General features: G+C 38.3%; 1 protein-coding gene across 1 annotated transcript in view; it reads right to left on the minus strand.

Moving 5' to 3' along the window:
* Positions 1 to 17,646: 17,646 nt before the first annotated feature.
* The window catches only part of ARID4A (AT-rich interaction domain 4A), a 57,324-nt gene continuing 54,322 nt past the window's right edge, over positions 17,647 to 20,648 (minus strand). Inside the window, exon 23 of the mRNA XM_068992229.1 lies at positions 17,647 to 19,351. Within this exon, the coding sequence (XP_068848330.1) occupies positions 19,248 to 19,351 (104 nt within the window). The 3' untranslated portion in view covers positions 17,647 to 19,247. The remainder of the gene's footprint in view (positions 19,352 to 20,648) is intronic.

A 20,648-nucleotide genomic window follows, 5' to 3' on the forward strand; every position in this document is an offset into this window, starting at 1 on the left:
CTCAGACGCCCATCCAAGGCAAACCACAGTATGCGGGAATCTGGTTATCTGAGGGAACTGACGCTCCTTTGGTCTCTGTTCCCTAAATTGCAAATTTGAGCCATAACTCTGCTCATGTCTTAGTTCAGAGTACTGCCCACCGAACACCTGGACACTCGTCCGTACTCCCCTACCGCGTCTGCTTTGTCACCGAAGGAACCCAGCAGTCTAAAGTACCCAACCACCTCAGCTCAACAGCAGGAGCAAAGAAGCGTGTTGAGGCAATAATAATAGTAACAGCAACAACAAGAATAAGTTTAGCCTAGAAAAAGCTTGTGAAAGTTGCTCAGTCATGTCCAACTCTTTGTGACCCCATGGACTGTCGCCCGTCAGGCTTCTCTGTCCATGGGATTGTCCAGGCAAGAATACTGGAGTGGGTAGCCATTCCCTTCTCCAGGGGATCTTCCCCACCCGGGGATCAAACCTGGGTCTCCTGACATTGCAGGCAGATTCTTTATGGTGTGAAACGTTAGTAATTTGGTAGTCTGGGCCAGACCTGACAGCAAAAGTTTCCAGAGCAGAATCAACTCAGAGAGACCCATGACACTTAACTAGCCTAGATGCTTTTCTAATACTTGCCTTATTCAGAAGACATAGCAAAAAGGAGGTTTAAGACTTCATTCCAAATACAAGTCTTGATTTTTATGCTAAACCAGAGAGAAGGCATAATCTAGGTAAAAACCTAGCTTTATCTTTTTTTGTTTGGTTGGTTATTCAACTGCTACTCACAGTTTACTGATGTTGCTAGGGTGTCCACAGCAAGGTGGTCATCTCTGCTGTGACTTCCACTGGAGCTAAGCAGCAGCCCATGCCCTCACTATTTACAAGTTAGCAGGTGTTAGTCACATGTAGGTAGTTTTCTTGCACACTGCATGTTTCTTCCTGTAACTCAGTCTTCTATTTAGAAGCTTGGGCTGTTGTCAAAACCTGATTTTAAACACAAACAGAAAGTAGCATCAGCGTTCAGTGTTACTGGTGATCTGCTAGTGATTTTTAGTTTAGAATCTTAGTGATGGATTGAATCCAGCTCCAAACAATCTTTTTTAGGTGACTGCTCTTGTCTTTTAATAAAATCATTCTCCCCTATCCCCCTTTTCATCCTTCACTGAGCTCATAGCTAATCCTTGTGGTACTGGAGAGGGCTGGCAGCACAGAAGCTGTTGGAGACTAGCTGGGTATTCGTGCTAAGTCACTTCAGTCGTGTCTGACTCTTTGTGACCCCATGGACTGTAGTCCACCAGGCTCCTCTATCCATGGGATTCTGTAGTCAAGAATACTGGAGTGGGTTGCCATGCCCTCCTCCAGAGGATCTTTTGGATCTGGGGATCAAACGCACGTCCCTTATGTCTCTTGCATTGACAGGCAGGTTCTTTACCCCTACCACCACCTGGGAAGCCCAGCTGGGTGTTGAGGAATAAGGTAAATAGTGACATGTAAAGGGAGGAGAACTATTAAGGCAAATAGAAATAAACAGCTCACTGAAGTTGAATTGCCACAGAAACCATGCAGTAGAGTAAATTCTTCAAGTAAGTCTATGGTAAGGGTAGATTTTTCTTCTCAAACATAGACATCACTCTTGCTGATTTGGTGATAAGAATTCCAGTATAGCTTTTTCCAAATTGAGATAGTGTTAATAATTGTCCCCAAAGTATGGTTCTATAATGGATGATCGATCTTTTTTTTAAACAGCTTTATTGAGGTTATAATTGATATACAATAAATGCTACATATTTGAAGTGTACAATTTGATGAATTTTGACATATGCATGCATCCACTCAACCATCACCAAAATCAAAATAATAATCATATCCAAAAGTTTCTTTGGTTCCCTTTTTTAAATCTGTTCTTCCACTCATCCTTCCCTGCTTCCCCCATCATCCTCTGCTTTGTCACTATAGTTTGTACTTTCTAGATTATTATATACAGCTGACCCTTGAACAGCGTGAGCGTTAGAGGTGCCATTTCTCTGCTCAGTCGAACATTGTATAACTTAGAGTTGGCCCTCAGTATCCATAGTTCCACATCCTCAGATTCAACCAATCTCAGATCATGTAGTACTGTAGCATTTATTATTTAGAAAAATACATGTAAGTGAACATAGGCAGTTCAAATCCATGTTTTTCCAGCCATAATGCTATATAGAATCATACAATATGTTCCCCTTGTATATTGTCTGGTTTCTTTCAGTTAGCATGATTTTGAGATCACCCATGTTGTTTTATCAATGCTTCATTTTTATTGGTAAATAGTATTTGATTTGTGGATATACTAAAGTTTGTTTAACCATTCAACTGTTGATGGATATTTGGATTTTTTTCCAGTCTGGGGCTATTACAAATAAAATTGTCAGAGCTATGTACTAGTCTAGTGGTTAAGAATCAGTGCTTTCACTGCTGTGGCCAGGGCTCAGACGCTGATTGGGGAACTAAGATCCTGATGCGGTGTGGCCAAAGTTAAAAAAAAAAAAAAAAGACTAGCACTTCAGTCAGTTCAGTTCAGTTACTCACTTGTGTCTAACTGTGACCCCACGGACTGCAGCACGCCAGGCTTCCCTGTCCATCACAAACTCCCGGAGCTTGCTCAAACTCTTGTTCATCGAGTTGGTGATGAACATCCAACCATCTCCTCCTCTGTCGTCCGCTTCTCCTCCTGCCTTCAATCTTTCCCAGCATCAGGGTCTTTTCAAATGAGTCAGTTCTACACATCAGGTGGCCAAAGGATTGGAGTTTCAGCTTCAGCATCAGTCCTTCCAGTGAATATTCAGGACTGATTTCTTTAGGATGGCCTGGTTAGACCTTCTTGCAGTCCAAGGGACTCTCAAGAGTCTTCTCCAACACCACAGTTAGAAAGCATCGATTCTTCGGCACTCAGCTCTCTTTATAGTCCAAGTCTCAAATCCATACGTGACTGCTGGAGAAACCATAACTATGACTATATGGACCTTTGTTGGCAAAGTAATGTCCCTGCTTTTTAATATGCTATTTAGTTTTGTCATAGCTTTTCTTCAAAGGAGCATCTTTATATGGCTGTAGTCACCATCTGCAGTGATTTTGGAGCCCAGGAAAATAAAGTCTGCCACTGTTTCCACATTTTCCCCATCTATTTGCCATGAAATGATAGGACTGGATGGCAGGGTCTTAGTTTTATGAATGGTGAGTTTTAAAGCAGCTTTTTCACTTTGCTCTTTTACCTTCATCAAGAGGCTCTTTAGTTTCTCTTTGCTTTCTGCCATTAGAGTGGTATTATCTGCATATCTGAGGTTGTTGGTATTTCTTCTGGCAATCTTGATTCCAGCTTGTGCTTTATCCAGCCCAGCATTTTGCATGATGTACTCTGCATATAAGTTAAATGAGCAGGGTGACAATATACAGCCTTGACGTACTCCTTACCCGATTTGGAACCAGTCTGTTGTTCCATCCAGTTCTAACTGTTGCTTCTTGACCTGCATACAGATTTCTCAGGAGGCAGGTAAGATGGTCTGGTACTCTCATCTCTTGAAGAATTTTCCACAGTTTGTTGAGATCCACACAGTCAAAGGCTTTGGCATAATCAATAAAGCAGAAGGAGAAAAGGAAAGATATAAGTATCTGAATGCAGAGTTCCAAAGAATAGCAAGAAGAGATAAGAAAGCCTTCTTCAGTGATCAATGCAAAGAAATAGAGGAAAACAACAGAATGGGAAAGACTAGAGATCTCTTCAAGAAAACCAGAGATACCAAGGGAACATTTCATGCAAAGATGGGCTCGATAAAGGACAGAAATGGTATGGACCTAACAGAAGCAGAAGATATTAAGAAGAGGTGGCAAGAATACACAGAAGAACTGTACAAAAAAGATCTTCACGACCCAGATAATGATGATGATGTGATCACTAATCTAGAGCCAGACATCTTGGAATGTGAAGTCAAGTGGGCCTTAGAAAGCATCACTACGAACAAAGCTAGTGGAGGTGATGGAATTCCAGTTGAGCTGTTTCAAATCCTGAGATGATGCTGTGAAAGTGCTGCACTCAATATGCCAGCAAATTTGGAAAACTCAGCAGTGGCCACGGGACTGGAAAAGGTCAGTTTTCATTCCAATTCCAAAGAAAGGCAATGCCAAAGAATGTTCAAACTACCGCACAATTGCACTCATCTCACATGCTAGTAAAGTAATGCTCAAAATTCTCCAAGTCAGGCTTCAGCAATACGTGAACTGTGAACTCCCTGATGTTCAAGCTGGTTTTAGAAAAGGCAGAGGAACCAGAGATCAAATTGCCAACATCCGCTGGATCATGGAAAAAGCAAGAGAGTTCCAGAAAAACATCTATTTCTGCTTTATTGACTATGCCAAAGCCTTTGACTGTGTGGATCACAATAAACTGTGGAAAATTCTGAGACATGGGAATACCAGACCACCTAACCTGCCTCTTGAGAAACCTGTATGCAGGTCAGGAAGCAACAGTTAGAACTGGACATGGAACAACAGACTGGTTCCAAATAGGAAAAGGAGTACTTCAAGGCTGTATATTGTCACTCTGCTTATTTAACTTCTATGCAGAATACATCATGAGAAATGCTGGACTGGAAGAAACACAAGCTGGAATCAAGATTGCTGGGAGAAATACCAATAACCTCAGATATGCAGACGACACCACCCTTATGGCAGAAAGTGAAGAGGAGCTAAAAAGCCTCTTGATGAAAGTGAAAGAGGAGAGCGAAAAAGTTGGCTTAAAGCTCAACATTCAGAAAACAAAGATCATGGCATTCAGTCCCATCACTTCATGGGAAGTAGATGGGGAAACAGTAGAAACAGTGGCAGACTTTATTTTGGGGGGCTCCAGAATCACTGAAGATGGTGATTGCGGCCATGAAATTAAAAGACGCTTACTCCTTGGAAGAAAAGTTATGACCAACCTAGATAGCATATTCAAAAGCAGAGACATTACTTTGCCGACTAAGGTCCGTCTAGTCAAGGCTATGGTTTTTCCAGTAGTCATGTATGGATGTGAGAGTTGGACTGTGAAGAAGTCTGAGCGCTGAAGAATTGATGCGTTTGAACTGTGGTGTGGAGAAGACTCTTGAGAGTCCCTTGGACTGCAAGGAGATCCAACCAGTCCATTCTGAAGGAGATCAACCCTGGGATTTCTTTGGAAGGAATGATGCTAAAGCTGAAGCTCCAGTACTTTGGCCACCTCATGCGAAGAGCTGACTCATTGGAAAAGACTCTGATGCTGGGAGGGATTGGGGGCAGGAGGAGAAGGGGATGACTGAGGATGAGATGGCTGGACAGCATCACGGACTCGATGGACGTGAGTCTGAGTGAACTCTGGGAGATGGTGATGGACAAGGAGGCCTGGTGTGCTGCGATTCATGGGGTTACAGAGAGTCGGAGACGACTGGCAACTGAACTGAACTGAACTGAGATGTTTTTCTGGTATTCTCTTGCTTTTTCGGTGATCCAGTGGATGTTAGCAATTTCATCTCTGGTTCCTCTGCCTTTTCTAAATTCAGCTTGAGCATCTGGACGTTCACAGTTCATGTACTCTTGAAAATTGCTTGGAGAATTTTGAGCATTACTTTGTAGCATGTGAGATGAATGCAACTGTGTGGTAGTTTGAACATTCTTTGTCATTGCCTTTCTTTGGGGTTGGAATGAAAACTGACCTTTTCCCATCCTGTGGCCGCTGCTGAGTTTTCCAGATTTGCTGGCATATTGAGTGCAACACTTTAACAGCATCATCTTGTAGGATTTGAAACAGCTCAACTGGAATTCCATCACCTCCACTAGCTTTGTTCATAGCGATGCTTCCTAAGACCCACTTGACTTTGTATTCCAAGATGTTTGGCTCTGGTTGAGTGATCACACCATCGTGGTTATCTGGATCATGAAGATCTTTTTGTGTATAGTTTTGTGTTCTTGCCACCTCTTCTTAATATCTTCTGCTTCTGTTAGGTCCATACCATTTCTGTCCTTTATTGTGCCCATCTTTGCATGAAATGTTCCCTTGATAGCTCTAATTTTTTTGAAGAGATCTCTAGTCTTTCCTGTTCTATTGTTTTCCTCTATTTATTTGCATTGATGCCTGGAAGGCTTTCTTATCTCTCCTTGCTATTCTTTGGAACTCTACATTCAAATAGGTATGTCTTTTCTTTTCTCCTTTGCCTTTTGCTTTTCTCAGCTATTTGTAACACCTCCTCAGACACCCAGTTTGCCTTTTTGTATTTCTTTTTGTTGGGGATGGTCTTGATCACTGCCTCCTATACAGTGTCACAAAATTCCATCCATAGTTCTTCAGGCACACTGTCTATCAGATCTAATCCCTTTAATCTGTTTGTCACTTCCACTGTTTAATCATAAGGGATTTGATTTAGGTCATAGCTGAATGGTCTAGAGGTTTTCCCTACTTTCTTCAATTTAAGTCTGAATTTGGCAATAAGGAGTTCATGATCTGAGCCACAGTCAGCTCCTGGTCTTCTTTTTGCTGACTATATAGAGCTTCTCCTTCTTTGGCTGCAAAAGAATATAATCAATCTGATTTCGGCATGACCATCTGGTGATGTCCATGTAGAGTCATCTCTTGTGTTATTGGAAGAGAGCATTTGCTATGACCAGTGCATTCTCTTGACAAAACTCTGTTAGCCTTTGCCCTGCTTCATTTTGTACTCCAAGGCCAAATTGGCCTGTTACTCCATGTTTCTCTTTACTTGCCACTTTTGCATCCCAGTCCCCTATGATGAAAAGGATATCTTTTCTGGGTGGTAGTTCTAGGTCTTGTAGGTCTTCATTGAACCATTCAACTTCATCTTCTTCATTACTGGTTGGGGCATAGACTTGGATTACTGTGATATTGAATGGCTTGCCTTGGAAACGAACAGAAATCATTCTGTCGCTTTTGAGATTGCACCCAAGTACTGCATTTCAGACCCTTGTTGACTATGAGGGCTACTCCATTTCTTCTAAGGGATTCTTATTCACAGTAGTAGATACAATGGTCATCTGAATTAAATTCACCCATTCCTGTCCATTTTAGTTCCCTGATTCCTAAAATGTTGATGTTCACTCTTGCCATCTCCTGTTTGACCACTTCTAATTTACTTTGATTCATGGACCTAACATTCCAGGTTCCTATGCAATACTGTTCTTTACAGCTTTGGACGTTACTTCCATCACCATTTAAAAAAAGAGAGAGAGACTAGAACTTAAAAAAATAAATTTTAAAGGACTAAAAAAAAATGCTGCTTAAGTATTTGTATATAAGTACTTTATATGACACATCTTTCCTGGTCTCTTAAGTAAATACTTAAAACTACTGCACAATTGCACTCATTTCACAAGCTAGTAAAGTAATGCTCAAAATTCTCCAAGTCAGGCTTCAGCAGTATGTGAACTGTGAACTTCCAGATATTCAAGCTGGTTTTAGAAAAGGCAGAGGAACCAGAGATCAAATTGCCAACACCCGCTGGATCATGGAAAAAGCAAGAGACTTCCAGAAAAACATCTATTTCTGCTTTATTTACTATGCCAAAGCCTCTGACTGTGTGGATCACAATAAACTGTGGAAAATTCTGAAAGAGATGGGAATACCAGACCACCTAACCTGCCTCTTGAGAAACCTGTATGCAGGTCAGGAAGCAACAGTTAGAACTGGACATGAACAATAGACTGGTTCCAAATACGAAAAGGAGAACATCAAGGCTGTATATTGTCACCTGCTTATTTAATTTATATGCATAGTACATCATGAGAAACACTGGGCTGGAAGAAGCACAAGCCGGAATCAAGATTGCCGGGAGTAATATCAATAACCTCAGATATGGAGATGACACCACCCTTATGGCAGAAAGTGAAGAGGAACTAAAAAGCCTCTTGATGAAAATGAAAGAGGAGAGTGAACAAGTTGACTTACAGCTCAACATTCAGAAAACAAAGATCATGGCATTCAGTCCCATCACTTCATGGGAAATAGATGGGGAAACAGTGGAAACAGTGTCAGACTTTATTTTGGGGGGCTCCAAAATCACTGCGGATGGTGACTGCAGCCATGAAATTAAAAGACGCTTACTCCTTGGAAGGAAAGTTGTGACCAACCTAGATAGCATATTAAAAAGCAGAGACATGACTTTGCCAACAAAGGTCTGTCTAGTGAAGGCTATGGTTTTTTCCAGTGTTCATGGATGGATGTGAGAGTTGGACTGTGAAGAAAGGTGAGAGCCGAAGAATTGATGCTTTTGAACTGTGGTGCTGGAGAAGACTCTTGCCAGTCCCTTAGAGTGCAAGGAGATCCAACCAGTCCATCCTAAAGGAGACCAGTCCTGGGGGTTCATTGGAAGGACTGATGCTGAGGCTGAAACTCCAATACTCTGGCCGCCTCATGCGAAGAGTTGACTCATTGGAAAAGACCCTGATGCTGGGAGGGACTGGGGGCAGGAGGAGAATGGGACAACAGAGGATGAAATGGCTGGATGGCATCACCGACTCAGCGCACATGAATTTGGGTGAACTCCGGGAGTTGATGACAGGGAGGCCTTGCGTACTGCGATTCATGCAGTCGCAAAGAGTCGGACATGACTGAGTGATTGAACTAAAGTGAACTGAAAGTTGAAATGGATGTTTAATTTTTTTAAAAAACTGCCAAACATTTGTCCAAAACTGCTATCCCAGTATATGAGAGTTCCAGTTCCTTCATTTTGTGGGCAACACTTGGTATGGTCACCGTTTTTTAATCTTCTAAAAGGCAGGTAGTGGATTCTCACTGTGGTTTTATCTTGTATTTCCCTAATCCCCTATGATATTGATCACTTTTTAAAAGATTGTATTTTTTAGAGAAGTTTGAGAGTCACAAGAAGATTGTGATTCTATACAAGACGTACAGAGGGTTCTGATACATCCCCTGAACCCACACAAGCACAAAGTCCTCCCTCCCACATTAGAATAGCACCTTTTAATCAATAAACCTACATGCACATCAAAGTCTGTAGTTTACATTACAGTTCACTCTTGGTATTGTACAAATGTATAACATGTATCCATCCTTATAGTGTCATGCAGAATAGTTTCATTGCCCTGAAATCCTCTGCATTCCACCTATTTATCCCTCTCCTCAGCCCCTGGCAACCACTATTTTTTTTTTTTTTTTTTTACTGTCGCCATAGTTTTGCTTTTTAAAGGAAGTTATATACTTTGAGCTGTACAGTACATAGCCTTTTCAGATTGGCTTCTTATACTGAGTAGTTTGCATTTAAAGTTACGCCATGTCTTTTCATGGTTTGATAGCTCATTTCTTTTAGTGCTGAATGATACTGAACGATCTGGGTGTACCACAGTTCATTCATTCAACAACTAAAGGACATCTTGGTTGCTTCCAAGTTTTGGCAATTATGAATAAAGCTGCTATTACCTTCTAGGCCAGTTTTTGTGTGGACGTTTTTTCAATCCATTTCAGTATATACTAAGGAGTAGGATTGCTGTATCATATGTAGAAGTATGTTTAATTTTGTTAAGAAACAAAATTGTCTCCAGAGTGGCTATACCATTTTGCGTTCCCACCAGCAATGAATTAAGAGTTTCTGTTGTGATCGCCAGTCCAGGTTCAATGCATGAGACAGGGTGCTCAGGGCTGGTGCACTAGGGTGACCCAGAAGGATGGGATGGGGAGATGGGAGGGGGATTCAGGATGGGGAACACATGTAAATCCATGGCTGATTCATGTCAATGTATGGCAAAACCCACTACAATATTGTAAAGTAATTGGCCTCCAATTAAAATAAATAAATAAATAAATAGAGTTCCTGTTGTTCCAGATTCTTGTCAACATGGCACAACACACAGTATTGTTGGTGTTTTCAATTTTTGCATTCTAATTACATGTGTAGTGATTTATCGTATTATTTGCATTTCCAGGATGACATGTCATGTGGAGCATCTTTTCATGTGCATATTTGCCATCTGTATATTTTCTTCAGTGATTGTGTCTGTTAAGGACTTTGGCACATTTTTAAGTCTGTTTTCTTATTGTTCAGTTTTAAGAAATCTTTGTATATTTTGGATATGTCTGCTATGATCTGAATATGTGTCCACCCAAAATTCTTGTGTTAAAATCCTGATCCCTAATGATGGTATTAGGAGGTGGGGCTTTTGGGAGATGATTAGGTCATGAGAATGGGTGCTCTCATGACTGGACTTAGAGCCCTTATAATAGGCCCACAAAGCAACCGATCCCTTCCTATGCCAGGAGGCTTTCACTGAACCTTGCGGGCAGCTTGATCTTAGAATCCCCAGCCTCTGGAACCATAGGAAATAAGTGTTAGTTTATAAGTTACCCAGTTTATTTTTGTATAGCAGTCCAAACAGACTAAGAGAGAGTCTGTTATCAGGTATCTCTTTTGCATAATATTGCCTCCAGTCTATAGCTTGTCTTCTCATTCTCTTGATGAACACCATTTATATGTGCTTCTTTGATGTTCATATGTGTTCTTTGGAGAAGTGTGTTTTCAAATATTTACTCTTTTTAACTTGCATTATTTGCCTTTTTGACTGTTGAGTTTTTAGAGTTCTTTATATAGTCTGGATACAAGTCCTTTATCTGATAAATGCTTTGCAAATGTTTTCTCCCAGTTTGTTTCCTGTCTTTTTATTCTTTTAACAAAAGAAGTATTCTTTCAGTCTTTTTAAGGAGCCAAGGAGTTTAAGTTTAATAAAGTCCAATTCATCAACATATTCCTTTATGGACTGTGCTTTTGGTGTTGTATTTAAGAAATTTTTACCTAACCCAGATAGGTACAAGGTCACAAGATTTTCTCCTGGTTTCTTTTTAAAAGTGTTAGTTTTAGGTTTGTAATCCATTCTGAGTTTTTGTATATGTTCATTCTTTCTGCATATGGATATCCTATTGTTCAGCACCATTTCTTTAACAAAACTGTACTTAGTCTTATCTCAGCAATTTTGTAGTTTTAAGTCTTTCCCATTCTTTATCAGATTTATTGTAACATTTCGTTTTTATGCTATTGTAAATGATATTTTTACAATTTCAATTTCTGATTCAGTTCAGTTGCTCAGTCATGTCTGACAGTTTGCGACCCCATGAACCACAGCAAACGAGGCCTCCCTGTCCATCACCATGCCAGAGTCTACCCAAACTCATGTCCATTGAGTTGGTGATGCCATCCAACCATCTCATCCTCTGTCCTCCCCTTTTCCTCCTGCCCTCAATCTTTCCCAGCATCAGGGTCTTTTCCAATGAGTCAGCTCTTCGCATCAGGTGGCCAAAGTATTGGAGTTTCAGCTTCAACATCAGTCCTTCCAATGAACACCCAGAACTGATCTCCTTTAGGATGGACTGGTTGGATCTCCTTGCACTCCAAGGGACTCTCAAGAGTCTTTTCCAACACCACAGTTCAAAAGCATCAATTCTGTGGCACTCAGCTTTCTTCACAGTCCAACTCTCATATCCATACATGACCACTGGAAAAACCATAGCCTTGACTAGACGGACCTTTGTTGACAAAGTAATGTCTCTGCTTTTTAATATGCTATCTAGGTTGGTCATAACTTTCCTTCCAAGAAGTGTCTTTCAATTTCATGGCTGCAATCAACATCTGCAGTGATTTTGGAGCCCCAAAAAATAAAGTCAGCCACTGTTTCCCCATCTGTTTGCCATGAAGTGATGGGACCGGATGCCATGATCTAATTTTCTGAATGTTGAGCTTTAAGCCAACTTGTTCACTCTCCTCTTTCACGTTCATCAAGAGGCTCTTTAGTTCTTCACTTTCTGTCATAAGGGTGGTGTCATCTGCATATCTGAGGTTATTGATATTTCTCCCAGCAATCTTGATTCCACCTTGTGCTTCCTCCAGCCCAGCGTTTCTCATGATGTACTCTGCCTATAAGTTAAATAAGCAAGGTGACAATAAACAGCCTTGACGTACTCCTTTTCCTTTTTGGAACTAGTCTGTTGTGATTATTTATTGCTAATACATATTAATGCAGCTTCCTTGGTGGCTTAGTGGTAAAGAATCTGCCTGCCAATGCAGGAGACCCAGGTTCGATCCCTGGATCAGGAAGATCCCCTATAGAAGGAAATGGCAACCCACTCTAGTATTCTTGCCCTGGGGAAATACCATAGACAGAGGAGCCTGGAGGGCTACAGTCCGTTTGGTCACAAAAGAGTCTGTCATGAATTAGCAGCTAAACAACAGTAACAATGTAGAAATACAATTGATTTTCATCTATTAATCTTGCATCCTGCATTCTTGCTAAACTCACCAGTTTGAATGCCTATGACTTCTTTTTCTTTCATCATTAAGTATGTTAACTGTAGACTTTTGATAGATGTCCTTTATCAGGTTGAGGAAGTTGCCCTCTATTCTGTCTGTTAAGGAATGGATGTTGGGTTTTGTCAAATGCCTTTTCTGCATCTGATGGTTTCTAAGCTGAATTATATTAATTTTTGACTATCAAACCAACCATACATTCCTGAGATAAACCCTATTTGACTCACGTATTTTCCTTTTAATATGTTTTTGGATTGTATTTGCTAAAATTTTGTTTAGGATTTCTGCATATATATTCAGAAGGATATTGGTCTTTAGTTTTCCTTTCTTTCATTGTCTAGTTTTCATGATAGAGAGCTGGGGTCATAGAGTCAATCGGCAGCATTCTTTCATCCTCAGTTTTTTCAAGAGTTTGGTGAATTCATATTATGTCTTCTTTAGTTTTAATATTATGTATTCCTTAAATATTTGGTACAATTCACAGTAAAGCTGGATCTTGAGTTTTACTTTGTGGGAAGGTTTTTAACATTAATTCTATTTGATAATAGTGTTAATCTGGTTATATATATTTATTAAGTGAGTTTAGGTAATTTATGTCTTTCAACTTTTCCATTTCATCTGAATTGTTGAATTTATTAGCATAGAGATATTCATAGTATTCCTCTATTGTCCCTATAATAGCTATAGACAGTCTGCAGCAATGCCACTTTCTCATTCCTGATATTAGTGATTTGTGTCTTCTCTATTTCCTTTCTAATCAGCCTGGCTAGAGGCTTATCAATTTTAAAGATAGTTCTTCATTTTTGAAGTCCATTACTGGCAAATTGAGTCTATTGTGCTAAAACCATACTCCACCAAAGAAAATGTGGTACACAGGAAGCAGTCTATTGATGTTTGTTAAATGAACCAGTGAATGAAAAAAAAGAAACACTGATTTCTGCACGTTAAGCCCTTTTAATATTATTACTCTTTTAGACATTACCCATTTCCTTACCTCTTACTTATGTCATTTAGTACTAATAATATGTAATTCAGCAAAACTGCCAGAGGCCAGGTTAAATGCTTGACAGTGTGTTCCAAGATGAGGCTACAGAGAGGTGAGGCAGGTGACTGGCACTGTAGAGGGAAGAAACCTTGAGACAATGGAGAAAACAGATGGAAGCTGAAGACACAGTGAATAAGAAAGTATAATAAAACTTTAAGGCAGGATTCTGTGACTATTAAACTAGCAGCTTATACAGGATGAGAGTATAAACTCTAATAATAAGAAATGAAGATCACATAAAATCTTAATTCAGGAGTGACTACTCAAAGTTGTTAACAGTAAAATTTTCAATTTAATAGCATCAGTATTTCAAAAAGGTATTTGAGAAATGTTCAGATATTAGAGGAAAAGGTTACATAAATTAGCTTAGGTAAATAGTGAAAAATAGGATTTCTGTTTATACTCAACGTTGAGAAATGAATATACTAGGCCTATTTTACCTGCGTTAACAGGAAGATCTTAAGATTTCTGGTCAGATGAAGGATCCTCAAAAGTGTCAGAACATATTTTGATGGGAAAAAGCACAAATCTCTCCTTACTTTCACCAGGCTAAAAAAAAAATCTCCAACTTGATTAACCTGAATTCTGAACTAGCCAACCACAGACCTTGGGTTTGGGTTTGCATGTTTAAAAGATTGTTTTACGTTCAGCCTGCACACATTTAAAGGATACACTTTCATTAATTTTCACATATGTATACACCCATGAAATCATTTTAACAAGGAAGATGAGTACAACCATAACCACCAGATGTCCCCTTAGCCCCTTTATAATCTCTTCCTCCCAGCTTACCCACTCCACAGCCCCTACACAGTTTCCAAGAACCCAGTGATTTGCTTTTTTGTCACTATAGATTAACATACGTATTTTCTGGAATCAATCATAAAATATGTATTCTTTGTTGACTGGCTTCTTTCACTCAGCTTAATTGAGTCAACTGTTGCCTGTCTCATCTATTTCATTTTATTGCTGAGCTGTTTTCCATTGTATGGATATGCAGTAATTTATTAATCCATTCACCAGCTGATAGATATTAGGGTTATTTCAAGTTTTTGTTACTTTGTATGGACATGCTTTCATTTCTCTTGGGTAAGTTTCTAAGAATGGAATGGCTGGGTCATATGTTTAAATTTTTAATAAACTGTTGAAATTTTTCCAAAGTAGTTGTAACATTTTGTATTCTCAAATAGGGAGTAAGAGTTCGAGTTCTTCTGCATCCGCCCCAACACTTGGTATGGTTAAGGAGAACTTATGGGGTGTGAAATTCTCCTTAATAGGATTTATAAGCTGAGGATGGGCAAATCACTTTACCTTTCTAAATATCACAACTATTAGAACTGCTAAAAACAAAAACACCTGACAATATGCAGTACTGGCAAGGATTTAGTGCAACTGAAATTTGTGTGTTGCTGGTGGAAATGCAAAATGGTACAGTCATACAAAACTTACTCTTAGGTGCTTACTCAAGAGAAATGAGAACTTATACTCAAACAAAAACCTGTATGTGGATATTTATAGTGACTTTACTCATACAATGTCTTGTCATAGAGAAGTTTTTAATTTTAATGCAGTTAGATTTAGCTTTTTATTTGAGTGCAGGTTTGGGTAAGTATCAAAGAGAATTTCTAAGAGCAGTTAACTATTGATGGTAAAGGTGTCCTATCAAAGGAATACTACAGTTAAGTCTGTGTTCATAACTGCCTTCAACTAGCTCTATTTTAGGGCTAATTGTGGAGATAATGACTGCATCACCAAAACTGTTCAATTGAATTTCAGATAAATAAACATAATTTTTACGTGTGCTGTGTGTAGTCACTAAGTCTCTTTGCAACCCCATGGACTGCAGCTCGCCAGGCTCCTCTGTCCATAGGGATTCTCCAGGCAAGAATACTGGAGTGGGTTGCCATGCCCTTCTCCAGAGGATCTTCCCAACCCAGGGATCGAACCCAGATCTCCCACATTGCAGGTGAATTCTTTACTGACTGAGCCACTAGGGAAGCCCATGAGATGTACTAAAAAATGATTTGAATCAGATGATTGTCTTATTTAATGTAACTTAGCCTTGAGAAGAAATCCAGTTACTTATTATGTGAGTACTCATTTATTGTATCTACATGGAAGCTTCTTAAGTTTTTCAAAAGTAGAACTTTTCAAGGTGAATTTTGTGTGGTACAAATTACAGAATGACGATGACTTCATAATTATGTTAATTACAAATTCCAAAATTAGAAACACTGCTCTTCTTATTCTGTTTAAAATCTTTCAGTATTCACTAACGATGAATGCTATGACATACTGTAGTTTTCCTGTAATGGGATAAAAATCTGTAACTATATGAGAGTAATGGAACAGGAAAGACGAAACAAGAAGAGGAAAAAGAACTCATCAGCTTAAGGATATTTTTTGGAAGATTAGACTACTGAACAAGTTTTACACTTCTCAAATATTATTTTTAAATGACTTTATGAAAAGAAAACCAAAGACAACTTTTAAATGTCTGACTTTGTGCATAAGCATCATTAGTAAAAATACAATGGCAATTCAAATCTTAATTTAAGTAAACATAGTTTTGACCATCTTACTACATATTAGGTGCTGGACCAGGCACTTTGTGGGCTACCCCTGTGACTGAGGAGTCCTTAGGGAGCTACACATCTAGTAAGGTAGAAAGACACATGCGTAAACAAATGTAATATACAAGATAAGCTGTCAAGAAAATATTAAAGATTGAATATGTTATATGAGCATAAAGGAGAGTGACATTCTGGGGGTGGTTAAAAAGTCAGCAAAGGCTTCCTGGAAAAGTGGCTCTTAAAACAGTTCTGAATATGTAGGGATGAGAGTGGTGGGGGGACCAGAAGAAGCAAGAGGCAGAGATGGGCAAGTATATAAGACTTGGGCAGTGCCTAAATACCTCTGCTTGACCTGGCTCCTGCCTCTACTGCTTCAGCTCTGTTCTCTTAGCACCAGCTTCTCCTCAATGTGCCTGAGCACTTTACTTTCCATATTTCTCCTCGTATTTGTCTAACCAATTTATAATCCTCACTGGGGCTCAGTTTGCTTTCTCTGCAAAGCCTCCTCAGACCACGTTTGCCTGCACACTAGTTGGACTCTGTATCATTTTTCTGATAGCACGCCATTAACTTCATATGATAATCAGGCCAACAGATAAGAATTACATAGTGTAACTGTTTAACACAGAGCTCATTAGATTATGCAGTCCACAAATACAGGGGCCTTTTTCTGTCATGTTCACTGTTTTGTCTCCTGGGCCTTAGCACAATGCCTGGGACGTCAAAGATACCCAATAAACTGTTGATGAATGAATTCAAATAATTGTTTTTATGTGTGGTTGAATTCAGAACTTCAAAATGCTTATACAATGCTGATAGCTATGTTATACTACAGGGCTTATAAGAAAGGTATATAAAGAAATTAATAGCACAATGCATAAAGATTTCCAATTTAAAGTAATTCTGTAGAAGACAGAGCATGTAATGTGCTAAGTACAAATATCTTAGTGAAGAACAGGAAAACCAGAAATTCTACAGTAAAAGCACACCTGGAATATTAAAACAGAAATCTCCATAATCTTCAAAAAAGTTGATTTTATAGATAGCACCTTTCACTTTACATATTAAAGAATACCTTTATTTTATTTTTTTTTAGTCATATAGAAGGGCTATCTACTCAAAGGTTAGCTAATTTCAAAATATGGTGAATGTATGAATTTAATACTTCATCAATACTCTTTCAAAATTCAATTACTTTCATAGTCCTTTCTGGCCACTGGCCCCAATAAAAGGATTTTAACAGTGTTCATGTACCCATTCAGTGAATATATAATTTTGCTCTCTGTAGCAAGGTCTCAATACTTCATTACCAGATTTATATTGATTAGAAAGGACAATATTCAAGCTGATAAATCATTAAAATATCTAATGTATGAATATAAGGTTGCCTCTTGGTTCCAACTGTATCAGAGTGACAGTTTTAAGATTTTTATAATTAAGTACTACAGATATTTAATTGTAGAGACTGAAGAATATATAGAATGTATTGAATATGCTTTGTTTTGTGAAGTCTGATTTTCCAACTGTGAGTTATTGGCACTTGGAGGAAAAAAAACAATCACTTAAATGAAAACTGAAAATATAAAGCCTATGTTTAAAACATGGCCTTTATTAATACTGCCCACTGAGCTCCATTTTTATTTTACATTGAAATACTTCTGCTTTGCAAAGAAAAGACAGAAAAGTGCATTTTACAAGAGTACTTTTTTGTTTTTAATTCTCTGCGAAAATGGAAGGAATCTGAATCACAAGTTCACAATGTGGTAAAATGAAATTAAGAAACAATGATTTCAGTAATGCTATGCCATCACTAGTGTTTGGCTCTGACTTTGTTCTTGTAAATCAGATCCTGATATACAGTCTAGAGCATCTAGGTTATTACTCTACAGCATATTAAACACAGAAAAGGAGGTTTAAAAAAAACCCCTTTCAATGTACAAACATGAATTTAAAAACTGATTTTAAAAAATCACCTTTTTACATAATGTATATGGCAAAAATGCTTTAAATACATGATTTTGGAAGAATTATTTACAAAATGTATCAGTCTGTGAAACAATTCACAAACAAAGCATACATAATTGCTTTACTTAGTTGTCGCATCTCAACTTTGGGAGATATAAATTTATTCGGCAGTATAGCAAACATAAAAACGGTGACAAAATATTTTAAGGGCAACCAAAAATTTGATCCTCAAAATGGTTTAAATACTAGGACTGCCAAAGTTTCTAAACAAGGACATACTTTAATGATCCAGATGCCCATTTATATAGTTCGACACTGTTTGAAGGACTGAGACAGATTCCCTTCAATACAGGCAAAGCTGCTGGATGCAACCTCCTGTAAAAGGGACAGCTGAGAGCTATTGTCATTTGAAGAGTGAATTAACCTAGAATTTTCTTTTTTTCAATTTTATTAATATTTTAAAAAATACATAAAAATACAACATCCAATGTCTGAATAAATATATTTAACAAGTTGCAAGATAATACCTTATTTTACACAAAATTTTCAGCTTTAGAAATCTTGTTAAATAACTTCATTGTTGTTATATATTTCATTTTTGTTTTTTTGTAACAAAATAAAAACTCTGAAATTACATAGAAAAAAGACAAAATATTTTTGTCAAGGGATAAGATAGTCCACTGAAAACTTATTCACAATTCCACTGTAAACATTAATAAACATTAAAATATTTGCATAATTGTGTGCTCAAAAATCCTATAAAAAGTGGAAGACTTATTACAACTGTAGTTTTCAGTCAACTACACTTCCTTTCACAATTTATTTTGTCCCATTTACACATTAAACCTGGGCACACTGCTGAACATATACTTTGGCAGTTCTAAAGAGCAAGTGCTTCCACAAAAAGAATAAAACCAACAATTAAAAAGAACACAACATAAACCCCCTACTCACCAAGTGTTCAAATACATCCCAGTGAAAGTGCAGCAGTAACTATGTAGCTGGATAATACTTGATGTTTATCATGTGCACTTGCTTGTCTATGATTTCTGTAACACCTGAAAGCTTTATTATACAGTTTCAAATTTGCTAAGTGCCCTTTTTCTATCTTCACAAGAAAAAATGAAAAAAAAAATTATAAAGGAAAAATTATGACAAATATGGCAGGCTGCCTAAACTTCAGTTACTAATCAGCGTATTTTTTGCAACAGAAAAAAAGAAAAGAGAAGGGAGTAGATACAATCCAGCCTTGAAAAGTGTACAGGATATACTTAGCAATATCAAACCAGTTGAGTGCTTTCTGTGGTTGTATTTCAGGGTTTGGGGATTTATGTCCATGGCAGCAAACTGCTGGGAAGGCAGAGAAAACGTTTATCACCTGCATTCTACAGCAAGCACGTTTTGTGGGGGAGACGATGAAGAGGGACTCATTCCAGTGTCTGATGAAGCAGATGACATGGAGGCTCCGGCATGAGACACTGTGGAATCAAACAAGCTGCATTAGACTGGAAAACTATCACACACAGATACCCAACCACTGGCAAATTAGAAATAAATTTCTTAAATATTATTCACTTCCATTACAGTCCTCTCAAATGGTGCATGAAGGAATTAACAGCAGCAAAAACTTTGTTTGGCTTAACTGAGTGGAATCAGTCTCTAATCACTTAAATAACTGAGTTCAAAAAAGGCACCATAAAATATAAAGACTAGGTATAACCTCTTAAATTCCTACTTGAAAGATCCCTGAAAGAAAATCACCTTGTCCCCAAATCAGAAACAAGATCAACCTGAGATAAGTTCTCACTGTAGCAAATTCCTGCCTTTCTCTGGGTTATAGGGCTCTAAAAGAATTCCCCATCCTAGAAAACATCTTTTAACCAGCTAACCATTGGCTTCCTATCTTTATCCTGTCCCAATATATCTGATGGACACAAGACTCTCATAAGCAAAGAGCAGTAATCTAGATCAGATATCAGAATCATGGGATCAGGATGGAACTGTGGCTGAGTGACTAGAAAAAGTGCCCAAATGACTTTAACATAATGCTCCAGAAGCATGGATTAAAGATCACTATTCTGTGCATCAGCTGCTTTGCCATTTTTTAGTTTACACTTCTTTGCAGAGCTCTATCTTTTGCCAATCTTTGCTCAATTATTCCTATTTTACTTAAAGTTTTAATTTTTATTTAGGTATACCTCCCTCAGTGTGTGTACTGTCAATATATTTAACTCAATACTACAAATTCCAATATGTATACTAGAAGTCACTCAATGTCTCACTTTAATAACTCACTTCACACACACACACACACACACACACACAAATTTTAAAAATCAAAAAAGGGGAAAAGACTGTAAGAAAATTATATTCTTGGTTGTCTGAAACTTGTATGACCTTTAGGAAACTCAAAGCAACTGAAAGTTCTCTGAAGAAAGTTCCATTTGTTGATTTGTTGTTCTTGTGTTTAAAAATTCTGTAAAGACTTCTTGCTATTTAGTTTTTCAAGAAAAGGACAAACATGGAAAGTCAGTCTCTTTCCTTTTGCTCCACTGTATTTCCAGGACTTGAGAACTGCTGGACTTGGAGTCGAATGCTTCAAGACCATATATGATACAGGCCATTCTATCAGTAATTCATCTCTTAAGTGCCATAGATAGAAAACTTCTCTCGAGATGGGCAAGCCTATCAGGTAATTTACTTTTTTTTTTCCTTAAAGGGACATCTCTCCTAGAGCCCTCCCCTACTGTTCTATCCTATTTCTGAAATAGCCGC

Source organism: Capricornis sumatraensis, chromosome 2 (genome assembly GCF_032405125.1).
Source record: "Capricornis sumatraensis isolate serow.1 chromosome 2, serow.2, whole genome shotgun sequence".
In the NCBI taxonomy this organism is placed as follows: domain Eukaryota; kingdom Metazoa; phylum Chordata; class Mammalia; order Artiodactyla; family Bovidae; genus Capricornis; species Capricornis sumatraensis.